At 41.9% G+C, this 22,178-nt stretch overlaps 1 protein-coding gene across 9 annotated transcripts in view; it reads left to right on the forward strand.

Moving 5' to 3' along the window:
* NAV3 (neuron navigator 3) overlaps positions 1-22,178 on the forward strand; it is a 569,112-nt gene that overhangs the window by 369,741 nt on the left and 177,193 nt on the right. For all 9 annotated transcript variants that reach the window (XM_075932261.2, XM_006118491.5, XM_075932267.2 and 6 more), the window contains 2 exons: positions 518-1,553; positions 16,581-16,696. In XM_075932261.2, coding sequence (XP_075788376.2) covers positions 518-1,553; positions 16,581-16,696 — 1,152 coding nt within the window. The remainder of the gene's footprint in view (positions 1-517; positions 1,554-16,580; positions 16,697-22,178) is intronic.

Raw genomic sequence — 22,178 nt, forward strand, 5'->3', positions numbered from 1 at the left:
ACCAGTGGTACGAGTACCCTCAGGGATACTCAAGAGAAGTCAGGGGGGTACATCAACACAACTGAAATTTGGAGAAAACTGAATTTCTTAAAAAAGTTTTATAGCGCTTTATTATTTTTGTACTTTTTACACCCAAAAATTTCATCGCCCACCTGGCTACGATTAAGTTGTTTAAACAAATGTGTTGCAATGGTAGATAAAAAATTTGTGTGTTTGAAAACTGTAGGTGCTGGGGGTACTTATATTTTTTTTAAAGGGATACTTTACAAAAAAAGATTGAAAAACACTGCTCTAAAACAACTTGCTGGAGAAGAAAAAATTCTTGTTTTGCAAGCCAGATACTTAATTGTAGCCTTCCCTATATCAACTAATTTTAATATAAACCACATTAGTTTTTTAAAAATTGGTTTTAACTGCTTTTAAAGCCATAGTTAATTAGAGTATTATTTGAGAGCAGAGGGAAGAAAAATAATTCTGTCTTTGCATATTATATGAGTCTCTCTCTTTTTAAAAACAGATTCACCAAAAGGCCCTCACCCATCTTCAGGCATGAATGGAAACGTGCAGCATCCCACCAGCACTGGGCAGCAGCCGGTCTCTGCCATACCCTCTCCAAGTGCCAGCAAGCCTTGGCGCAGCAAATCCATGAATGTCAAACACAGTGCCACCTCTACCATGCTGTCCGTGAAGCAGCCTAGTCCTGCTACCTCCCCTACTCCATCTTCAGACAGGCTCAAGCCACCCCTTTCTGAAGGAGCAAAACCCCCTTCATCTGGACAGAAATCCATGCTGGAAAAGTTCAAGCTGGTTAATGCTAGGACTGCTTTAAGACCCCCCTTGTCATCAAGTTCAGGACCAAATGACAGCGGAAGAGAGGATGATACCTTTTCAGAGTGTGGTGAAATGGATGGCTTTAGCACTGGGCTGAATTGTGGTGGCTCTACCAGTAGCAGTCCCAAAGTGTCACCTAAGCTAACCCCTCCAAAAGCTGGAAGCAAAAATCTCAGCAATAAAAAGTCTTTGCTACAGCCAAAGGACAAAGAGGAAAAGAACAGGGACAAAAATAAAGTTTGCACTGAGAAAATAGTAAAGGAAGAGAAGGACCAGGCCGCCGAAACATCCACAAAGAAGAGCTCAAAAATTGCAAGCTTGATCCCAAAGGGAAGCAAGACAACAGCAGCAAAGAAGGAAAGTTTAATACCCTCCTCTAGTGGGATTCCAAAACCTGGATCAAAGGCACCAACAGCAAAGCAGAATGCTTCACCTGTGTGTATGGGAAGTAAAGAGTCTGAAAAATTCAGGACTACAAAGGGAAACCAGTCCCAATCAACAACAAAATCACAAGCTAATGAGAAAGTTTCCACTTCCTGTAGTCTTGCTTCTTCAGAAGGAAAGGAATCTAGCCCAGCTCTGACCCCTGGTTCTTCTGCAGCTCTTTCTGTTTCAATGGCTGCAAGCAGCGGACAAGTCACGGGAAACGGTGTTGTCCAACTTCCTCAACAACAGCAATATAGCCACCCAAACACTGCCACAGTAGCTCCTTTCATTTATAGGTAAGGTCACTAAAGTTAATTATTTTGCATTATAATTGATAAGATGTGTCACAGGAACTGAATCATTGATACTGAATCATGTGGCTAGTGGATTTTATTTGTTTCCAAGTTGTGCACAAACATGATTTTCCTAAAATGTGTGTGCTACTCAGAATTATTCTATGAATAGCTGTCATTATTTTTTATCTCTATCTTATTGTGGTATTTGCCATTTGAAATGCAATCTGTTTTGATTACGTATACAGGTCACATGATATGTTTCTGATGGATGACCATAATTCTTATAACCAGATTTCCAGTGTGACTACTTTTACTTAGATGTCAAAAGTTCTTTTCTGCAATATTTGCTTAAAATTCACCACTTCATCAAGTATTTTTAAAATGAAAAGTATTGGAATCATCACAGAAGATGACACAAAAGAGACATTAGTAATGGCAATAATTTTAAAAATCTTAGAAATATTCACAAAGGGTGAAGTGGGTGAGTGTGGCCACTGAAGTATACTCAGGCCTGTACATTTGGGGGGAGAGGGGGAGAAAGGGTTGCGAAGAGTGTGAATGCACTCCCCATTGTCCCCTAAGTAAGTGTGAGGGACAGAGTTCCATGTAAGCTGTGTGGCTGCATGGCCATGCAGCTGTTTCCTGAGCCCTGCTCAGAGGTTCAGAGCTGCTGTGACCAGAGGGGCAGGGACATCTCACTAAGCAGCAGCTAAATGTAGTTGCTGCATGCTTGAAATGGAGGAACTCCAAGAGCAAGTAAGCATGCAAGATAAGGAGGGAATAAGTGGTGGAAGGAGGGAGAGGAGGAGGAAGTAAAGAATTGGCTGGGGAGAAGTCAGAAGGCAGGGAAGTTTGGAGAGTCACGTCTCTGGGAGGAATAGTAATAGAGAGGTAGCCATGTTAGTCTGATCTTGCAAAAACAAAAGGAAAAACTATGTAGCACTTTAAAGACTAACAAGATGGTTTAATAGGAGATGAGCTTTCGTGGGCCAGACCCACTTCCTCAGATGATATTCTGGAAGAGAATTGGCATATATGGTCATGCCAGTATATGCCAATTCTCTTCCAGAATATCATCTCAGGAAGTGGGTCTGGCCCACGAAAGCTCATCTCCTATTAAACCATCTTGTTAGTCTTTAAAGTGCTACATAGTTTTTCCTTTTGTCTCTGGGTGGAGGGAGGGGGGAGGGGAAGAGGCAGAAGCAGAAACCCAGCACTCTCCTCAAGGCTCCAGGGCTGGGAAGGGGGAGATAAGGGGCTGATAGCATTGGGTATTAACCCCAGCGTAACATCATTGCCAAAGGTGAAATTTCAGCAGGTAGGCAGGGCAGCAGCCATGTGCTCTGGGACACAGCTTGCCTTTGATCCCATTTCTTGGACGCTAAGGGAGTGAGGGGAAAGTGCTTGCATTCTGAGCTTGCCTCTCACTCCTGAGCTCCCTTCACCAGCCAGGGAAAAGCAATCTCCATCCCGGAGTGCATAGCTGTTGCCCCCCCCCCCCACCATGCCAAATTCCAGCTTTGATCATTGCAGAAGCACCTGTAGCACTTTAGAGACAGACAAAAAAATATATAAATGTAGTGTCATGAGCTTTCGTGGGCAAAGCCCACTTCCTTAGATGAGCAGAATGCCACTCTATTCGTATAAGGAAGTGAGTTTTGCCCATGAAAGCTTATGATACTACATTTATATTTTCGTTCGTCTCCAAGGGTGTGTCTACACAGCACCCTTACCTCAAAATAAGCTACACAATTTACACTATTCAAGTTGCATAGCTTATTTCAATCTTATTTCAAAAAAGCTAATTTTGAAATTTGATGCTATTCTGAAACATCCCTTATCTCTTGTGCAATGAAGTTTACAGGGACATCAGACTAGAGAGCCCATTATATTTCAATATAACGCGGTTGCTCTTATGATGCAAAGTAGCTATTTAGGGATACCAGAGGTATTCAGGAAAAATGGCTGCCCATACATAGCCTAAGGTGTAACAGGACTACTCATTGTTTTTAAAGTTAAAGACTAGCATGGCTACCCCTCTGAGACTTTTAAATACTGCAGAATGGCAGCTTTGCATTATCCAACTAGTAAAATCTCCTATTTCAGGTAGGATCTGGTGTGTTGGATCAAAACAATAAAAAAGCAGTATTTTGCAAGGCATGAGATTTCATATCGGTATGTGGTAGAGGAACTACAGGGACCAGAGATTTTCATTTTATATAATAAAGAAGCTATTGTAAGGGAAGATACTATTATGGCTGGTTTCAGCAATACTGATTGCAGTTTAATAAGGTTTCAGATGTCAGCTGTTGGAAGATTTTTAGATTCAGTTATGGGTAAATTAAACTTTTAAACATGAAAATTTGATAAACTGAGAAATGTGCTATTAAGCAGAATAGGCTGGAAGCTTTTGTTAGCAAGTAGTACTTGTAGATAAAAATTGGCTAAAGATTAAAGAGGTGCTGGAGTAGGCGAAGAGGGAGCATATTTATCATTATGTAAAACCAAACAGATTCAGAACCAGTGTGGGTGAGTGATAAACTATTTTAGTTTATTGTGATTAAAAACAGAGCTCCAAAAATTGTGAGGGAAAAAAACCGTAGAACAGTTTTTATTTATTTTAATATGCAATAGCCAGCTGGCCCCTTCAATTTCAGTTAAATATGTAGCCGAGCATGTTTAAGAGAAATATTTAATGAATTAATGTTATTTTAAAGAATTGAGTAAAGATCATATATTATGGTGATTCATGATCTGGAACAATTTCAGTGATAGATGCAATTTACTATACTGAATATAAGATGGAATGAATATATATATTTCCATTTTATATTTAGTATAGTAAATTGCATCTATCACTGAAATTATTCCAGATCACAAATTACCATAATATGAAAATATATGATCTTTACTCAATTCTTCAGAATCACAAGAATTCATTAAATATTTCTTTTAAACATACTTGGCTACATATTTATATTCATTTATATAAATATATGTATATATAGAGAGAGAGAGATGTGGACCCATTCTGCCCTCAAATACACATGAAATTAACATTTACCACATGGTAATGCCATTTCTTTGCACATTGTAACAAGGTAGAAATAAGTTATCTTTTTGTTACGCTGCATCAAAAAGGAAAATACATTTGGACTATTAAAGGGGAGATCCATTTGTCAACAGAATTTGGCTTTATGAATAATTTCCAGTAAGCCTCAATCAACAAAGGCCACTGTATTTGAAGTTTAATCTTGCTTGCCAACAATTTGAAAGTCCAAAGTCTAATCTCACACCGGTGTTAAGAAGAATAACTCCACTGACTTGGCTGGAGTAACTTCAGATGTACATCTGTGGAAATGAGAGCAGAATATGTCCCACAGATCCTGTACTGAATGCATATAGATGCTAACTGTTATCCTTGTGGGTATCATGAAATAATAAACAATAATGTTCTAGCAGAGTATGAATATAAGAGACAGAATATCCATATTTACAAACTCAGCAGAATTATTCTTGGGGGCATATAGTAACTAGCACTGTACGTGAAGCCAGGTCAGAGTATTTCCATTGTCTTACCATTAAACATAGTTTTCTTGGTTGGCCACCGCAATGTATGCATATAATTCTCAAGTATGACTGTTAACTGCTAAAAGAGCTCCAAAGGAAAAAGGGTTGATAAACAAAAATCATTATCCAAAATAATTATTTTTACACAGTGCTGTCAGCTGGAAAAAATGCCCAACTTCTGCAAATATACACCGCTGTCCTTGTAAAGTGCTAGGCAAATTGTTATTCGGCAGAAACCCAGCAAAATTCTATACATAATCCTGTAAAGCCTCTGTAAGACACAAGGGACCACGTGGTGTAGGCTCTCATACTGTACCATATGTAATAGTAAATTGTTACTTTCTCTGGGTTATTTGATGGTAATCACTGCTTATCAAAAACTGTACAATTACAGAGGGTGTCTTTTGCCACACTAATATAGATTTAGGACTAGTAGGTTGCAAAGGAGTTTCTTTGTGACGTGAATGTGTATTTTTCTTTCAACCAGGAGTCTGATTGTGTAATAGCTTTTGAAATGTGTAAAGAGTCATAGCTTTTATTAGCGTGTTGTATCTAAAAGAGAATGTATTAGGATGCACTGAAAGGACTTACAGCAAGTGGCAGCCTTGAAAACTTTTGTATAAAATCTTTATCTGATGTCCTATTTATCACTCTTCAATACCATGCTATGCAGACTCATCAGAGATCACCACTTCTTTCAAAGAAAAAAGATCGTTGAGGTGAATGTGACAGAATCTAAACAGATGTTCCCTTCATTGATCCATCTTCCTTAAAACATAGCAACCTAGACTCAAACAGAGTCATGAATGTGCAACTAACAGTCCTTTACATATTGCCTCTAAACTTGGTCCACAGTCCAATTTAGATATCTAAGGGCATGTCTACACTATGGAGAAGATTGCCCCTCTAGAGGTTGATCTTCTAGTGTAGACCCCCAAATTGAATGCTGAGGGCAGCCCCCACCAGGATCCCGTACTCCCTTTGGCCTCCCTCAGTGCAGACGCTGCATTGGTTCAGCTTAAGGTAATCTGAATCCTGCTACTCATTTTGCATAGCGAGGTGACGTATCTGAAACCAACCTGCCTGGTCTAGCATAGACGAGGCCTAAGAGTACTTCTATTCTGTAAATGGGATACAGCAGGAAAAGCAGGGTGTAAGTAGGTGTACAGTTAAAATAGTTCATGTGCTACTTTAGCCTACAGCTTCTAAAACACAGAGAGGAATAGAAGATAGGTGTAAATTACACCATCTCTGAAATTCACTGAATTTGCCCATATAATTTTACTCACCTTCACTATGCTGCTAAGAGTTGAAGGGAGTGGAGTAGCACAATGGAGATATATTTGCACAGGAGGCAGGGAAGACAGAGACATGACTGAACAGGGAAGGATTTTAATTTTGCCCTAGAGTTCTAGGTATTTTACATCGTCATTGCTTATACTTTATACAGTTGCTTATACTTTATTCAGGTCCTGAAAAGGATAGGTTAATTTCTCTTAATTTGTAGTTACTAACTTTATATTTAATTGCAACAAAATATTATGTATGTAGTGTTACCTAAACATTTTAGAGTAGTGATGATAATATTTTGCACTTACATATTATTTTCTTTCTGATCTGGGCTATTTAAGTTGACAATCTTTTCAGAAAGTAAACTTAAATAAAAGCTTGAATAGTAATACAAATGGCAAATCTATTCCATGTGTAAGTGTTGTCATTGCGCCAGTGAATTCAGTGAAGTCAAATACACCGTTACAATTTACACCAACTGGGGATCTGTCCCATGTATTTTATAAAAGAGAAGTATATCTTTGAATTGCTTTTAATGAAAAAAATAATTGAAACATTTTTAGTCTTATTTAGTCTTATTTTATGAAGTCATTCATAATTTCTCTATGATAGGTGCATTGCCACAAAAGGACTTCGGTTTCCAACTCCCATTTTATAAGTTTAAGTCTAAACTTTAGGTGCAATTGACCTCCCCAAAAACTGTTTAGCTGCATCCTAACTTTGGAAGTACCCAAATTTCCCTGATGCCTAAATTTTTGCTGTATAGTCATTTAGGTGTCTGGGACATTATGTCTGAGGTGGGGGATCCTCAGACCAGAAAGATAGTACAAGTGCTGAAGGAACTGATCAGGAGCCATGTGCAGCTTCTTGGTACAAGTGCTGAAGAAACTGAACAGGGGCTATGCGGAGCTTGCTGCTCACAAACAAGGAGGAACTAATACAGGAAGTAGAGGTGGGTGGCAACCTGGGAAACAGTGATCATGAGATGGTAGATTTCAGGATCCTGACAAAAGGAAGAAAGGAGAGTAGCAAAATACACCCTGGACTTAAGAACATAAGAACGGCCGTACTGGGTCAGACCAAAGGTCCATCTAGCCCAATATCCTGTCTACCGACAGTGGCCAGCACCAGGTGTCCCAGAGAGGGTGGACCGAAGACAATGATCAAGCGATTTGTCTCCTGCCATCCCTCTCCAGCCTCTGACAAACAGAGGCCAAGGACACCATTTTATCCCCTGGCTAATAGCCTTTTATGGACCTAACCTCCATGAATTTATCCAGCTTCTCTTTAAACTCTATTATAGTCCTAGCCTTCACAGCCTCCTCTGGCAAGGAGTTCCACAGGTTGACTACACGCTGTGTGAAGAAGAACTTTATTTTATTAGTTTTAAACCTGCTACCCATTAATTTTATTTGGTGTCCTCTAGTTCTTCTATTATGGGAACTAATAAATAACTTTTCTTTATCAGCCCTCTCCACACCACTCATGATTTTATAGACCTCTATCATATCCCCCCTCAGTCTCCTCTTTTCTAAACTGAAAAGTCCCAGTCGCTTTAACCTCTGCTCATATGGGACCCGTTCCAAACCCCTAATCATTTTAGTTGCCCTTTTCTGAACCCTTTCCAAGGCCAAAATATCTTTTTTGAGGTGAGGAGACCACATCTGAACACAGTATTCAAAATGTGGGCGTACCATAGTTTTATACAGGGGCAGTAAGATATTCTGGGTCTTATTTTCTATCCCTTTCCTAATAATTCCTAGCATCCTATTTGCCTTTTTGACCGCCACTGCACACTGTGTGGAAGTTTTCAGAGAACTGTCCACGATAACTCCAAGATCTCTTTCCTGATTTATCGTAGCCAAATTAGCCCCCTTCATACTGTACGTATAGTTGGGGTTATTTTTCCCGATGTGCATTACTTTACACTTATCCACATTAAATTTCATTTGCCATTTTGTTGCCCAATCACTCAGTTTGGTGAGATCTTCTTGGAATCCCTCACAGTCTGCTTCTGTCTTGACTATCCTAAACAGTTTGGTATCATCTGCAAACTTTACTACCTCACTGCTTACCCCTTTCTCCAGATCATTTATGAATAAGTTGAAAAGGATTGGTCCCAGGACTGACCCTTGGGGTACACCACTAGTTACCCCTCTCCAATCTGAAAATTTACCATTTATTCCTACCCTTTGTTTCCTGTCTTTTAACCAGTTCTCAATCCAAGAAAGGACCTTCCCTCTTATCCCATAGCCATGTAATTTACACAAGAGCCTTTGGTGAGGGACTTTGTCAAAGGCTTTCTGAAAATCCAAGTATACTATATCTACTGAACCCCCCTTGTCCGCATGTTTGTTAACCCCTTCAAAGAACTCTAACAGATTAGTAAGACAGGATTTCCCTTTACAGAAACCATGTTGACTTTTGTCCAACAAATTATGTTCTTCTACATGCTTCACAATTTTATTCTTTACTATTGTTTCGACTAATTTGCCCGGTACTGAAGTTAGATTTACCAGTCTGTAATTGCCAGGATCGCCTCTAGATCCCTTTTTAAATATTGGTGTCACATTGGCTACCTTCCAGTCATTAGGTAATGAAAAGCAGACTTTGACTCCCTCAGAGAACTGATGGGCAGGATTCCCTGGGATGCTAATATGAAGGGGAAAGGAGTCCTGGAGAGCTGGCAGTATTTTAAAGAAGCCTTATTAAAGGCACAGGAAGAAAGCATCCTGATGCGCAGTAAGAAAAGCAAATATGATAGGCGACCAGATTGGCTTACTGGGGAAATCCATGGTGAGGTTAAACACAAAAAGGAATCTCACTAGAAGTGGAAACTTGGATAGATGACTAGGGAGGAGTATAAATATAGTGCTTGAGGATGCAGGGCAGCTATCAGGAAGGCAAAAGCACAATTGGGATTGCAGCTAACAAGGGATGTGAAGGGTAACAAGAAAGGTTTCTATAGGCATGTTATCAACAAGAGGTTGATCAGAGAGCATATGGGGCCCTTACTGGATGAGGGAGGTAACCTAGTGACAGATGATGTGGAAAAAGCAGAAGTACAGACAAGGTCAGCTCCCAGACTACTACACTAGGCAACACAGTATGGCTATGTCTAGACTGCAGGCTTCTTTCGAAAGAGGCTCTTTCGAAAGCATCTTTCGAAAGAGCCTCTTTCGAAAGATCGCGTCTAGACTGCAGGCGGATCTTTCGAAAGAGAAATCCGCTTTTTCGAAAGAGAGCACCCAGCGAGTCTGGATGCTCTCTTTCGAAGACGGCCTCTTTACATTGAAGAATGCCTTCTTTCGAAAGAGGAACTTTCGAAAGAAGGCGTTCTTCCTCGTAAATTGAGGTTTACCGCCATCGAAAGAAAAGCCGCGTTCTTTCGAAATAATTTCGAAAGAACGCGGCTTGAGTCTGGATGCAGGGGAAGTTTTTTCAGGAAAAGGCTACTTTTCCCGAAAAACCCCCTGAGTCTGGACACGGCCTATGAGAAGGAGGTGGGAAGCCCTTAGTGGAGAAAGAACAGGTTATTTAGAAAAGCTAGACATACACAAATCCATGGATCTGGATTTAATGCATCCGAGGGTACTGAGGGACTTGGCAAATGTCATTGCAGAGCATTTGGCCATTATCTTTGAAAACTCACGGCGATCAGGAGAGATCCTGGATGACTGGAAAAAGGCAAATGTAGTGCCCATCTTTAAAAAAGGGAAGAAGGACAGTCCAGGGAACTACAGACCAGTCAACCTTACCTCAGTCCCTAGAAAAATCATGGAGGGGATCCTCAAGGAATCCATTTTGAAGCACTTGGAAGTGGGGAAAGTGATCAGGAATAGTCAATATGGATTCACCGAGGGCAAGTCATGCCTGACCAATCTGATAAGCTTCTATGATGAGGTAACTGGCTCTGTGGAATTGGGAAAGTTGGTGGATGTAATATACCTTGACTTTAGAAAAGACTTTGATGAGGTCTGCTATAATATTCTTGCCAACAAGTTAAGGAAGTATGGATTGGATAAATGGACTGTAAGATGGATAGAGAGCTGGCTAGACTGTTGGGGCCAATCAGTAGTGATGAACAGCTCGATGTCAAGTTGGTGGTAGGCTTCTAGCAGAGTGCCCCAATGATTGGTTCTAGGGTCAGTTTTGTTCAACATCTTTATTAATGTTATGGATGAGGGGATGGATTGTATATACCCTCAGCAAGTTTGCGGATGACACAAGGGGCATGTCTAGACTATGGTTTTTTTCAAAAGGAGATATGCAAATTTGGCATGAATTCGCATATCTTCTTCCAATTGCATTTTCAAAAGTGGGTCTTTTGAAAGTGAAAGTAGTCTGGATGCATTTTTTTCAGGAAAAAAATCCCCTTTTTTGCAAAACCGAGTAAACCTCCTTTTTTTAGGGAGAGAGGTTTTTTTCCAGAAAAAAACATCTCCAGACTACTTTCGCTTTCAAAACACCTACTTTTGAAAATGAGATTGGAAGAATATATGCAAATTTGTTTCAAATTTTGCATATTCTTACGATAGGTGGAGAGCTAGATATGTTGGAGGGCTGGGATAGGATCCAGAGTGACCTAGACAGAGTAGAAGATTGAGCCAAAAGAAATCTGATGAGGTTCAACAAGAAAAGTATAGAGTCGTTCACTTGGGATGCAAGAATCCCAAGCATTGTTACAGGCTGGGAACCAAAGGGCTAAGTAGCAGTTCAGCGGAAGAGGACCTGGGGATTACAGTGGATGAGAAACTGGATGAGAGTCAACAATGTGCACTTGTAGCTAAGAAGGTAAATGGAATATTAGGTTGCATAAGGAGGAGCATTGCCAGCAGATCTAGAGAAGTGATTATTCCCCTTTATTCAGCTCTGGTGGGGCTGCATCTGGAGTATGGCATTCAGTTCTGGGTCCCCCACTATAGAAAGGATGTGGATGCATTGGAGAGGGTCCAGTGGAGGGCATCCAAAATGATTAGGGAGCTGAAGCACTGGAACTATGAGGAGAGACTGAGGGATTTGGGCGTATTTAGTCTGCAGAAGAAAAGAGTGAGGGGGGATTTGATAGCAGCCTTCAACTTTCTGAAGGGAGGTTCTAAAGAGGATGGAGGGAGGCTGTTCTCAGTAGTGACAGATGGGAGAACAAAGATCAATGGGCTCAAGTTACATTGGGAGAGGTCTAGGTTGGACATTAGGAAAAACTATTTCACTAGGAGGGTGGTGATGTACTGGAATTGGTTACATAGGGAGGTGGTGTGATCTCCTTCCCTAGAGGTTTTTAAGTCTCAGCTTGACCAATCCCTGGCTGGGTTGATTTAGTTGGTATTGGTCCTGCTTTGGGTAGGGGACTAGACTTGATGTCCTCCTGAGGTCTCTTCTAGCCCTATGATTCTATGATGGTTCAGATCCTGATTTTATCTAACAAGGAGAAATGATTTGAACATGATTTTCCAAACAGTCGCTTGCGCCACTTGCTCCCACGTGGCGGCCTGGCTGAGCAGTTCAGAAGTCAGATATGCGCCACAGCGGGAGGCGAAGGGGAGTAGAACAGTGACGTTCACAACCAGGAGGCGGGGCCTAGAGCTGCTGTCACACCGCACGTCACTGCCCCGCCCCCCTTTTGCCTCCCGCTGGGGCGCTTGGCTGACTTCTGCACTGCTCAGCCAGGCCGCCACGGGGGAGCAAGTGTCTGTTTGGGTTCCCCCATGGTGGCCCAGCTGAGCAGCGCAGAAGTCAGCTGAGCTCCATGGCCGGAGGTGAAGGGGGGCAGGGTGGTGCCATACACGGCCAGGCCCCAATGTCACCGCCCCCCCCCCCCCCGTTCCCCTCCCACCATGGTACTCGGCTGACTTCTGCACTGCTCAGCTGGGCCGCCACGTGGGAGCAAGCGGCACAAGCGGCCATTTGGGCCCCACACTTCCCATGAAGCATGGGCCACCCAGAGGGAACAGCCAGCATTTTAGGCAACAGTGCCCCACAGAGGGAACAGCCAGCATTTCTGCATTACAGACTCTCAGACACTGGGCTACTATATATATGACTAGCCAATTGCCCGTCATAAGACAGGATTTTCAGGTCTCTCCTCCATGTCGGTCTTCTCTCCTGAACCTCCGGTCTCTCGCTCCATCTTTCTCTCTCTCTCTCTCTCTCTCTCTCTCTCTCCTCCTTCTACTGCCTCCCGCACTCTCTGTCTCTCAGCTCTCCTCTGCCTCCTGCCTCTCTCTCTGTCTCTCTCTTTCACTTGTCCTCCCCATCCTGCCTCTCACTTGGGGGACCGCAGAGCCCAAATGTCCTGGAGCCGCTGTCACGCCACACATCACCATCCCACCCTCCTTCGCCTCCCGCCGTGGCACTTGGCTTCTGCAAGGACTTCTGCAAGTGGCGGTTTAGGCTCCCCCACGGCAGCCCGGCCGAGTACATCACCACCCTGCCCCCTTCCCACCGTGGTGCTCGGCTGACTGGAGAGCGCGAGGCCCAAACGGCCGCTTGCACCACTTGCTCCCCCGCGGCAGCCACGGCAGGAGGCGAAGAGGAGGTGCAAAGGTGACATACATGGCTGGGCCCTGCCCTCCTTCGCCTCCCGCCGTGGTGCTCGGCTGACTTCTGCACCGCTCAGCCGGGCTGCCGCGGGGGAGCAAGCACCTGTGCTGCATGAGGAGTGTGGAGTCCAAAAAGCTGCTTGTACCGCTTGCTCCCCCACGGCGGCCCGGCTGAGCAGTGCAGAAGTCAGCCAAGCGCCACAGTGGGAGGCGAAGGATGTGACTCAGGCAACAGCGCTGCCCAGAGCAAACAGCCAGCATTTCAGCATTACAGACTCGCAGACACTGGTCTACAATATATATAATTGCACTGGACTGTTAAGGAAATTTGTATTTTGGCTGTAGTGTTTTTGGAATAGCTGAGTTACTCCTTTTACCTAGAGTGGAGACTCTTTAAAGCTCAACATTTACTAGTCAGCAGTGCTTGGTAAACTGTTTCTGCTGTTTTAAAAATAAGAAACTACTGTGGTCATTAACTGAGGTAGTGAATGTTGAGTTTTCAGTGGCAATCATTAGTTATGAAATATCGTACAAGAGATTGTGCTGCTAAACAAACAGCAACTCATTTTTGTATTTAATTAGCAACTCACAGAAACATATAAGAGTGATTTATCTGATTTTGCCTTTTATATTCACTATTGTGAGCTGAAGATGGCAAATTACCAAACTCTTGTAATCATATCTAGAATTATAACACTGCCCACTACATGCTTTATTTCCAACAAAAATACATCCAGGCATTTCCATCTGCTCTCTCTGTATATGACTTTACTTCATGAAGAGAGACCCAGGAATTGCTTCCAATGGAACATGGCAGATAAAGAGAGAATAAAAGAGTTTTTTCTGGGGGAAATACCTTCTTGGCCTTCCATCTGAAGAATAAAGAGAAAACTTCATTTATTCCACTGCAAGCTGGATTTAAATTTTGGTGCAAGATCTCTGAGTTCAGTGTCTTCCATGGAAATTCTATAGCAGCTTTAGATAATCAAAACAACTGAGGTTTTACATAATAGGAAATAGGAAAATGCTGAATGTAGCCAGCACAGCAATTTTTGTGTCATTTATTTTGGTAGCAAATCCACATTATTTCACATTCTCCTTATATTTTCAGTTTTGAGTCGAATAAATAGGCCAGATATTTCTGAACTCCCTTGGCTATTGTTTCTGGCTGTCTGCAAACTCCAAAAGACATCACTGTAACCTTTACACTTGGTTCAAGTTTTGAAGATTTTCTTTGCAACGATGAAGACTAGAAATCTAATTTCCATTTTAAATTACAACTTATATTGTAATGTCATCATGTGGCTCCAGGAGTCAAGTCGTTGGCCTTGTTTTCTATGCCACAATCAACCTTGCCTGTGTAGTCTGCAGATTTGGTGTAGAAAGCTTGCAAATGTCTTGTCTCACAGTATTTCACTACTTCTATTCCTGGTCCCAGCTGGAATCATGTTTTTGAAGAGAAAAATAAAGTAAAACGGGAGGAAATTCTATAAATGAAATGGGTCATTTTGGTAAAAAGGCTTGGGTTGAGCGTAGGCAAGAGACTTAGCTTAGGCTGATTCTCATTTTATCTACCGAAAATTGCCCATCTGGGTAAGATCCTTTTCACCTTCTCATACGCTAGCTATGACGGTACAGTCACTACTGTGTGAGATTCCATATCGTTGCTCAGCTATTAAGGACCCAATTCTGAAACACCTCAAGTGTAAAACTACCAGGAATGTCAGTGAGAATGATGTGCTAGCAACCCATGGAATCCTTGTAATATTAATTACTCAGTGTTTCACGGGACATCAAAAACAGTTGATATAATAGCAGTTAGACATTTGCCTCTTCACAGGTTCCCAGAATTACAAAAATGAGCTATAAAGATTTTGCAGATTGCAAACTATCATTTATGTTTATGTTTCTATTTAATAAAGTTTTAAATGCCATGAAAAGGTAAGCATTCTATTCAAACAGATGCATTTGATTCTTTCAGTATTTAGATCTACTTCCTCAGAGTTGCAGAATAAATCAATTGAATCAGCAACTTTGAAGTGAACATAGGAACAGCTTGTAAAAGAAATTGCTTTTAAAATTAATCCTCAAATTCATCCAGTATTTTTATCAGTTACTTTTAAGAAAGGCATCTGTGCTGTGCGCTGTCTCAAGGATCAGCTTGTGCTTCCCAAAATATGTTGTAGAAATGGACATTTTAGAAGTCTTGTAATTTTAAGCTTTCAAAATTGGACCTCTCTAGTCCAACACTCTCGGGTCTGGCAACATCCATGGTCCAGCATGGTTTTAGTTAGCCGGATGTCCATTTATCATGGGCTTGACCAAGTTTCCCGTTGCCCCATAATGTTTGCTTACACCCACCAGTCCTGGCTCTCAGTGTTCTGTACTGATATTGAGCTCTAATTTACCCCTAAATGTCTTCTAAGAGCCCACTAAGCCGTGGAAGTGTTGGTAATGCTGCTAGGCAATATTGACCTCCCATGGTTTGGCAAATTCTTGGATCTGGTCCCAAATGTTCTGGACTAGAGAGGTTCAACCTTTATTTATATACATTGGATTTTTTGGCAGGCCCTTATCAGAAATCAGAAGCAATTCATGGTTTTGGCATGTAATTTATAATTGTCAGCCGTAAGGATTGCAAAACTGAACTCTAAATTCAGTTTTTTAGAGGAAGTTTTGTGTTTTGTTGCAAACTATTCACACCATTCTATTTTTGTGTTCTTTTTTTCACTAATGTACAAACACAATGATGACCATTAAAAATCATCATATTCCAACAGTTTCCCCATCCTGGTTTCTGAAACATTGCAGATTTTCCCTAAGGAGATGCAACTACTGTCGTAACTCTTGGGGCAATAGTTTACCCAAAATAAAATAATCCAATAGTGTACTTCATACTGTAACAATGTATTTTGCTACATTTCAATAGCTACATATATTTTGTTCACATATGTTCTCATGAATACGGGCCATTTGTTAGCTATCAGACAAAAAGGTATAGTTACTTCTGTGCCTTGGCATTTCCCAAGAGCTGAGCTGGCATATGACTAACAGTAACTTAATGAGGAGGAGCCAAGCTGCACGTAACTCTGAATATTTGGAGATATATTTTGACTTTGCTCAGCCTTAAGCAAGGGACTGTGTAGAAATTGAACTGCTCCAGAGATGCCCCAGTGGGTAGAACTCGCCTTTTTCCATTCTCCTCTTCCCCTGGTTTGCTCCCAGGAATAATTATTGCTGGCCTTTATCAACAGGAAATTATTATACTTAATGCTTCTTAGACAGCTGCCGACTTTGCTAGTCTCACAGTTGAGGTGGGATATTGCCTACTTGTGTCAGGGATACAGTAAGCAAACTAGGGCCCCTCTTATTCCTATGTTTACTGACCCAAGGTCTCAGTTGTTTATATAGGGATGTAAAGGCCTTTCTCTTTTGGCCCAGTGTGTAGTTTAAGGCAGAATTTATCACTATGTAATTAGTGTAGACTATGTGATGATACCTTCCCTCTATGCCTTTTGTAGAGATGAATACAGTACAAAAAGATTCCAGTTTTGCCCTGGATGAGCATTTACCATTGCTGTGTGTATAAGAAACATGTGTTCTAATGAGTCTTCTTGGTTGATTTCAGAATGCACTCAGAAAATGACAGTACCTCTTTACCACCTGCTGACTCCTGCACCAGTCCTACTAAAATGGATTTGTCATATAGTAAGACTGCCAAACAGTGCCTAGAGGAGATATCTGGTGAGTAGTATGTGGGAAGAACCTGAGTATAGGAATGTTATATTTCTTTGTTTACATAACTCTCCTGCGAATAGCTTAGACATGGTTTAAAATAGTATTGGTGACCTCTATTATATTAAATATGCAGAAAAAGTGGGTCACACACACTGTTAGCTCTTCAACTGCAAATTCTCTTATCTAAGCTGTCTCACTTAGAATATCCTCTTCATCATTTTGCAGAAACTAGAGTGTTCATAAATTAGGATTTCAGAACATTATTGACAGAATCAAAGTGAATGTTTTAAAAGGAACCTTGAGAAAACTGTCTTATAATGTGTGACATTGTATTGCATTTAGGAGAATAAGATCAAATAAAAATGAAAATGCCGGAAGCACATGTTAATAAAATAACATTTTTATTCCAGTAAGTAAATCTAGATTAAAAAATGGAGTAAATGAAGAAATCACTACAGTTGTGCTAGTCAGTGCCCTATTCACCAAGGGTATGTCTACACTACCCCGCTAGTTCGAACTAGCGGGGTAATGTAGGCATACTGCACTTGCAAATGAAGCCTGGGATTTGAATTTCCTGGGCTTCATTTGCATAAGCCGGGCACAGCCATTTTTAAATCCCGGCTAGTTCGAACCCCGTGCCGCGTGTAGCCACGCGGCACGGAGTAGCTAGTTCGGATTAGGCTTCCTAATCCGAACTAGCTGTACTCCTCATTCCACGAGTACAGCTAGTTCGGATTAGGAAGCCTAATCCGAACTAGCTACTCCATGCCGCGTGTAGCCGCGCGGCACGGGGTTCGAACTAGCCGAACATTTGCATAGGGCTTATGCAAATGAAGCCCGGGAAATTCAAATCCCGGGCTTCATTTGCAAGTGCGGTATGCCTACATTACCCTCCTAGTTCGAATTAGGAGGGTAGTGTAGAGACATACCAAGATTGTTTCCTGTGGTTCCCCTAGATATGGGTTCAAACCCTTACTAGATTATGAGTGTGTTTATTTTTTTGAAACTATAGGTCATATTATCAGCTGTGGTATATTGACATAGTCTTTTGGAGTCAATGAAGCTATGATTATTTGCATTATATGAGGATCTGGCCATAAATCTAGTTCTAAATGTAGTGTCACAACTGAGATTCTCATTGGGATTGAATTTCTTAGAAGAGCTATATGGTCTCCCTTTTCAAAAGTCCTGCTTGTCTGAACTGTGGTTTTTTTTCTATATATCATTACTTTCAAGTTCACTTCTATGAATAAAAAGGGTGAAATTCTGCCCCTTAAAGTTAACTGGAGTTTTGTCATTTTGCACCAAATTTTCATTACTCAAACAAACATTAAAAAACACATCTGTTTTTTTCTTGCTCAAGATATAATTTCTTTAAAGAAACTCATTTGACATACACAAATCTAAAATGCTGCTGGAGTTTAGAGAGGCTCAAATTGCCCAGTTTTGTCAGATTGCTTTGGTATGTAGCCTAATTCATATTAAAAAGGAGATTTTGTCTTGTTTCAGTGTAGGTAACTTGACTTTGTTTCAATTTTTCCTCAAGTTTTCTGAAACTGACACATGTCACTTGCCAAAATCTTGCTCAATTTTTTGACAAGTAGCACAATCTGAAACCTAATGAACCCTTTAGGTTTTGGTTATATATATATATCATCACGGAAGAGACTTGCAGAGGGAAAATGAATTCTAAATTAGTTAAATGTTATCTTCCCTAAAGGCAGATATATGGCTCATTGGTCTTGTGGTAGGCATAACAATTAAAAACTGTCACATCTAAAAAGGTAAGTATTACAAAAGGTGTTTTAAGAAATTATTCAAAGGGATTCCTCAGGACAGCAGGTGTCCAGACTTTTTATAGTTCTGTGCAGAAGTGGAAAATGCAATAGAAAAAGAGAAAGTGGAATATGGGACACTGAAGAGACATGAAAGATATTTCTGATCTGATTATTTAGGCTCTGTCATTAGCAGCAGACTTCCATAATGGGCAATATGGCAGCACCACGGTGAGAGTTCAGCCATTGGTTCATTGTAAATTGGGCACACAGAGAAAACGAAATGTGTGTCACTCATAATTGGCAGTTAGAAATATGAGGAATAGCTGGATCAAACAATCACCCTGTGCGGATACTGTATTATTAGCTGTATTGGAGCTGAATAGCTTTTGGAATCTATTCATTTGCAGGATATTCAGGAGACTACTGTAAGATGAACTAGTCTGGGGTAAGAGAGATTTTCATGCTCCCAAGCATATCCCAGTCACCTAGTGCGCTCATCATTCATCAAGGGGTGTCATTTATATGAAGGACACATACAAAGGTGATAGTTGTGATATGGACTTTTATGCTTACGTAGATAAGGTGAACAACAATTGTGAGTTATTTTGTCCATCTTTATCATTTCTTTATTGGATTCTATGAAGGTTGTTATGCTCTGCCTGTTACCATGTTACATGACCCCCAACCTTGTTTTGTTTTCTTGAGTGACTTGGTACCCAAACCCACTAGCCAGAAGTACATTTAGTCAGAAAGGATCAAGTCCTGCAAAGCACTGAGCATCCCCTACAACATGACTTATACAAAGGGGTCCAGTCCGCCATTCATAGGACTGGCCTTGGGAAGTTCTTCCCCATTTGATGTATACAGACGGAACTCTCTAATCCAGCATTCTCTGGTCTGGCAACATGTGTGGTCTGGAATGATTTTAGTTACCTAGATGTCCACTTATCATGGGTGTGGCCAGATTTCCTGCAGTCCAATGAGATTTGTTTACAGCCTCCAGTCCTGGCTTTCAGTGTTCTGTGTTATTTAGCTCTAATTTACCCAATAAATGTCTGTTAAGAGCCCAGTAAGCAGTGGAAGTATTGGGAATGCAACTAGACAATACTGACCTCCTGTGATTCGACAAATTCTCTGGTTTGGCACCTGTCAGGTCCCGGGGAGCCAGACTAAAGTGTTTCAACATGTATTTATTTAATATTTTCATTCTGGTCTTTATTATTGTTTTTAAAGTGCAAGATGTTTACTGGGTATTAAACAATGCAAATAAAGGGCCAGAAGCTTACTGGGTGTTTTACAATGCATATAAAAAGACAAGATCTCTAGCTCAGAGTTCTCTCAAGTCTAAGGACGTAAGACCATTGAGACTTAACCTTTATTCACTTCATGCACTAGTAACTTCAGTGGGCCTTCTTGCAATGCATAAAGTTAAGCAGGTCTCTCCAAGATCGGGGTCTAATTTCAGTTACAGTTACAAAAAATGTGGAGAAAGAGAGCAGGGAAAAGGGTACTAAAATAAATAATATAAATAATGAAATAAATTCCAGTCTCAGTTTTGCTACTTACTCACTGTGTGACCAAGAGATTGTTGGTTAAGCTTACTTCACCAGTTTCTCCATCTGTAAAGTGGGATAATATTTGCCATGTTACAGAGGTGCTGTGGGCATTAATAATTTACTTATCTAACAGCAATTTGAAAAATGTACATCTCTATAATTATAAAATATTATTTTAATAATACAGTCATGTCACTGGGCCTTTACACAGTGTTTGCATGTTTAACATACCATAAATAGTTACACATGTAGCTCCAAATGTTAGCTAATTGTACATATAATGTTTCATGTGAAAGCACTACAAAAAAGTAGGGGCAGAGGCAAGGAACCATTTTAAGAATTAAAATTATTTCCCAGTATTAGCAGTGGAATTAGCATATCCACTTTGTATTTTCAGATGTTCTTGCACTAGTTTTTCCCTTTCAAAAAAGAAATATTTGCAAGAGGAGCTGAGAGAGAGGGGGGGAGGCAGTAGGAGGAGTAGGAGAGAGAGAAGGAGACATGGAGTGAGAGACTGGAGGCTCAGGAGAAAAGACCGACATGGAGGAGAGACCTGAAAATCCCGTCTTATGACGGCCTAACTGGCTAGTTTTCTAAATAAGATGTAATGTAGATTGTGATGTAATGTCAAATGTGTCTGGTATTTTTGATGAAACCATTTGGCAACCCTAAGAGTAAATAAAGGGAAAAATGTGTATCTAATAACAATCACGGTATTTTTCTTTATTTTGGGTTATTTGGTTTAAACTTCTCTCTGTGAATCCATGCCTTCCCTGCCCCATTCACTATTTAAGTTACTGCCAACAGGACTATAGTTCTTTGTGTTTTGATTTGTTCTTTTCTAGTTGCTCTGTATAATCTAGCAACCAAGTACAGGCAGTCCCCGGGTTACGTACAAGATAGGGACTGTAGGTTTGTTCTTAAGTTGAATCTGTATGTAAGTCGGAACTGGCATCCAGATTCAGCCGCTGCTGAAACTGATCAGTTTCAACAGCGGCTGAATCTGGACACCAGTTCTGACTTACATACAGATTCAACTTAAGAACCCCAGGCGTCCCCAAGTCAGCTGCTGCTGAAACTGATCAGCAGCTGATTCCAGGAAGCCCGGGGCAGAGCAACTCTGCCTCGGGCTTCCTGTAGTCAGCTGCTGGTCAGTTTCAGCAGCGGCTGACTTGGGGACGCCTGGGACAGAGCAGCTCGGGTGCTGCTGGGTTGGTCTAGTAGCGCGGCCGCTCCTCGGCGCTACTGGAGCAACCTAGCAGCACCCCAGCTGCTCTGCCCCAGGCGTCCTGATTCAGCCACTGCTGAAACTGATCAGCAGTGGCTGAATCAGGACTCCTGGGGCAGATCAGCTGGGGTGCTGCCGGGTTGGTCCAGTAGCGCCAAGGAGCGGTGCTGCGGGACCAACCGGCAGTGTCCCACCTACTCTACCACAGGCCCCGGGCTTTGCTCCACATCTCCCTAGTCTGCTGGGGGGGGGGGCACTAGCTGCATCTCCCCCCAGCAGACCAGGGAGACACGGAGCAAAGCGGCGGAGGACCCGGGCTGGACCGCGGCGCTTCCAGATCAGCGCTGCGGTCCGGCCCGGGTCCTCCGTGGCTTTGCTCAGCGTCTCCCTGGTCTGTAGACCAGGGAGATGCTGAGCAAAGCCGCGGAGGATCCGGGGCCGGACCCGTGGCGCTTCCAGATCAGCTGGAAGCGCCGCGGGTCCTGCCCCGGGTCCTCCGCCGCTTTGCTCCGTGTCTCCCTGGTCTGCTTGCTCCCCCAGCAGACCAGGGAGACGGGGAGCAGCTTTTCTCGCTCCGGAGGAGGCGGGCGGCGGGACCAGGTCTCCCGCCGCTCCAGTCCTCCGGGGCGAGAAAATCCCCTTTCGTAACTGCGGATCCGACATAAGTCGGATCCGCGTAACTCGGAGACTGCCTGTACGCTTTATCAAGTATATCTTCTGTTTTGTTAATAAAAATCACTTTTTAAGGTGATGATTTGATTCTTGTGTCCTGAAAATAACAGGGGTGTCTCTCTGTGTATTTGCCTGCCTGAAATGGGGCAGTCAGTTCTTCTTTTTTTAACCTCTTTGGGGCAGAAGAGCTTGGGGTACTCCTGGGAGAGGAATTCAAGTGTTCCCTCCGGGTTTTTTTTTTAGGATAAAACACT

The sequence above is a fragment of the Pelodiscus sinensis genome, chromosome 1, assembly GCF_052426305.1.
Source record: "Pelodiscus sinensis isolate ZL-2025 chromosome 1, ASM5242630v1, whole genome shotgun sequence".
NCBI classification, from domain to species: Eukaryota; Metazoa; Chordata; order Testudines; family Trionychidae; genus Pelodiscus; species Pelodiscus sinensis.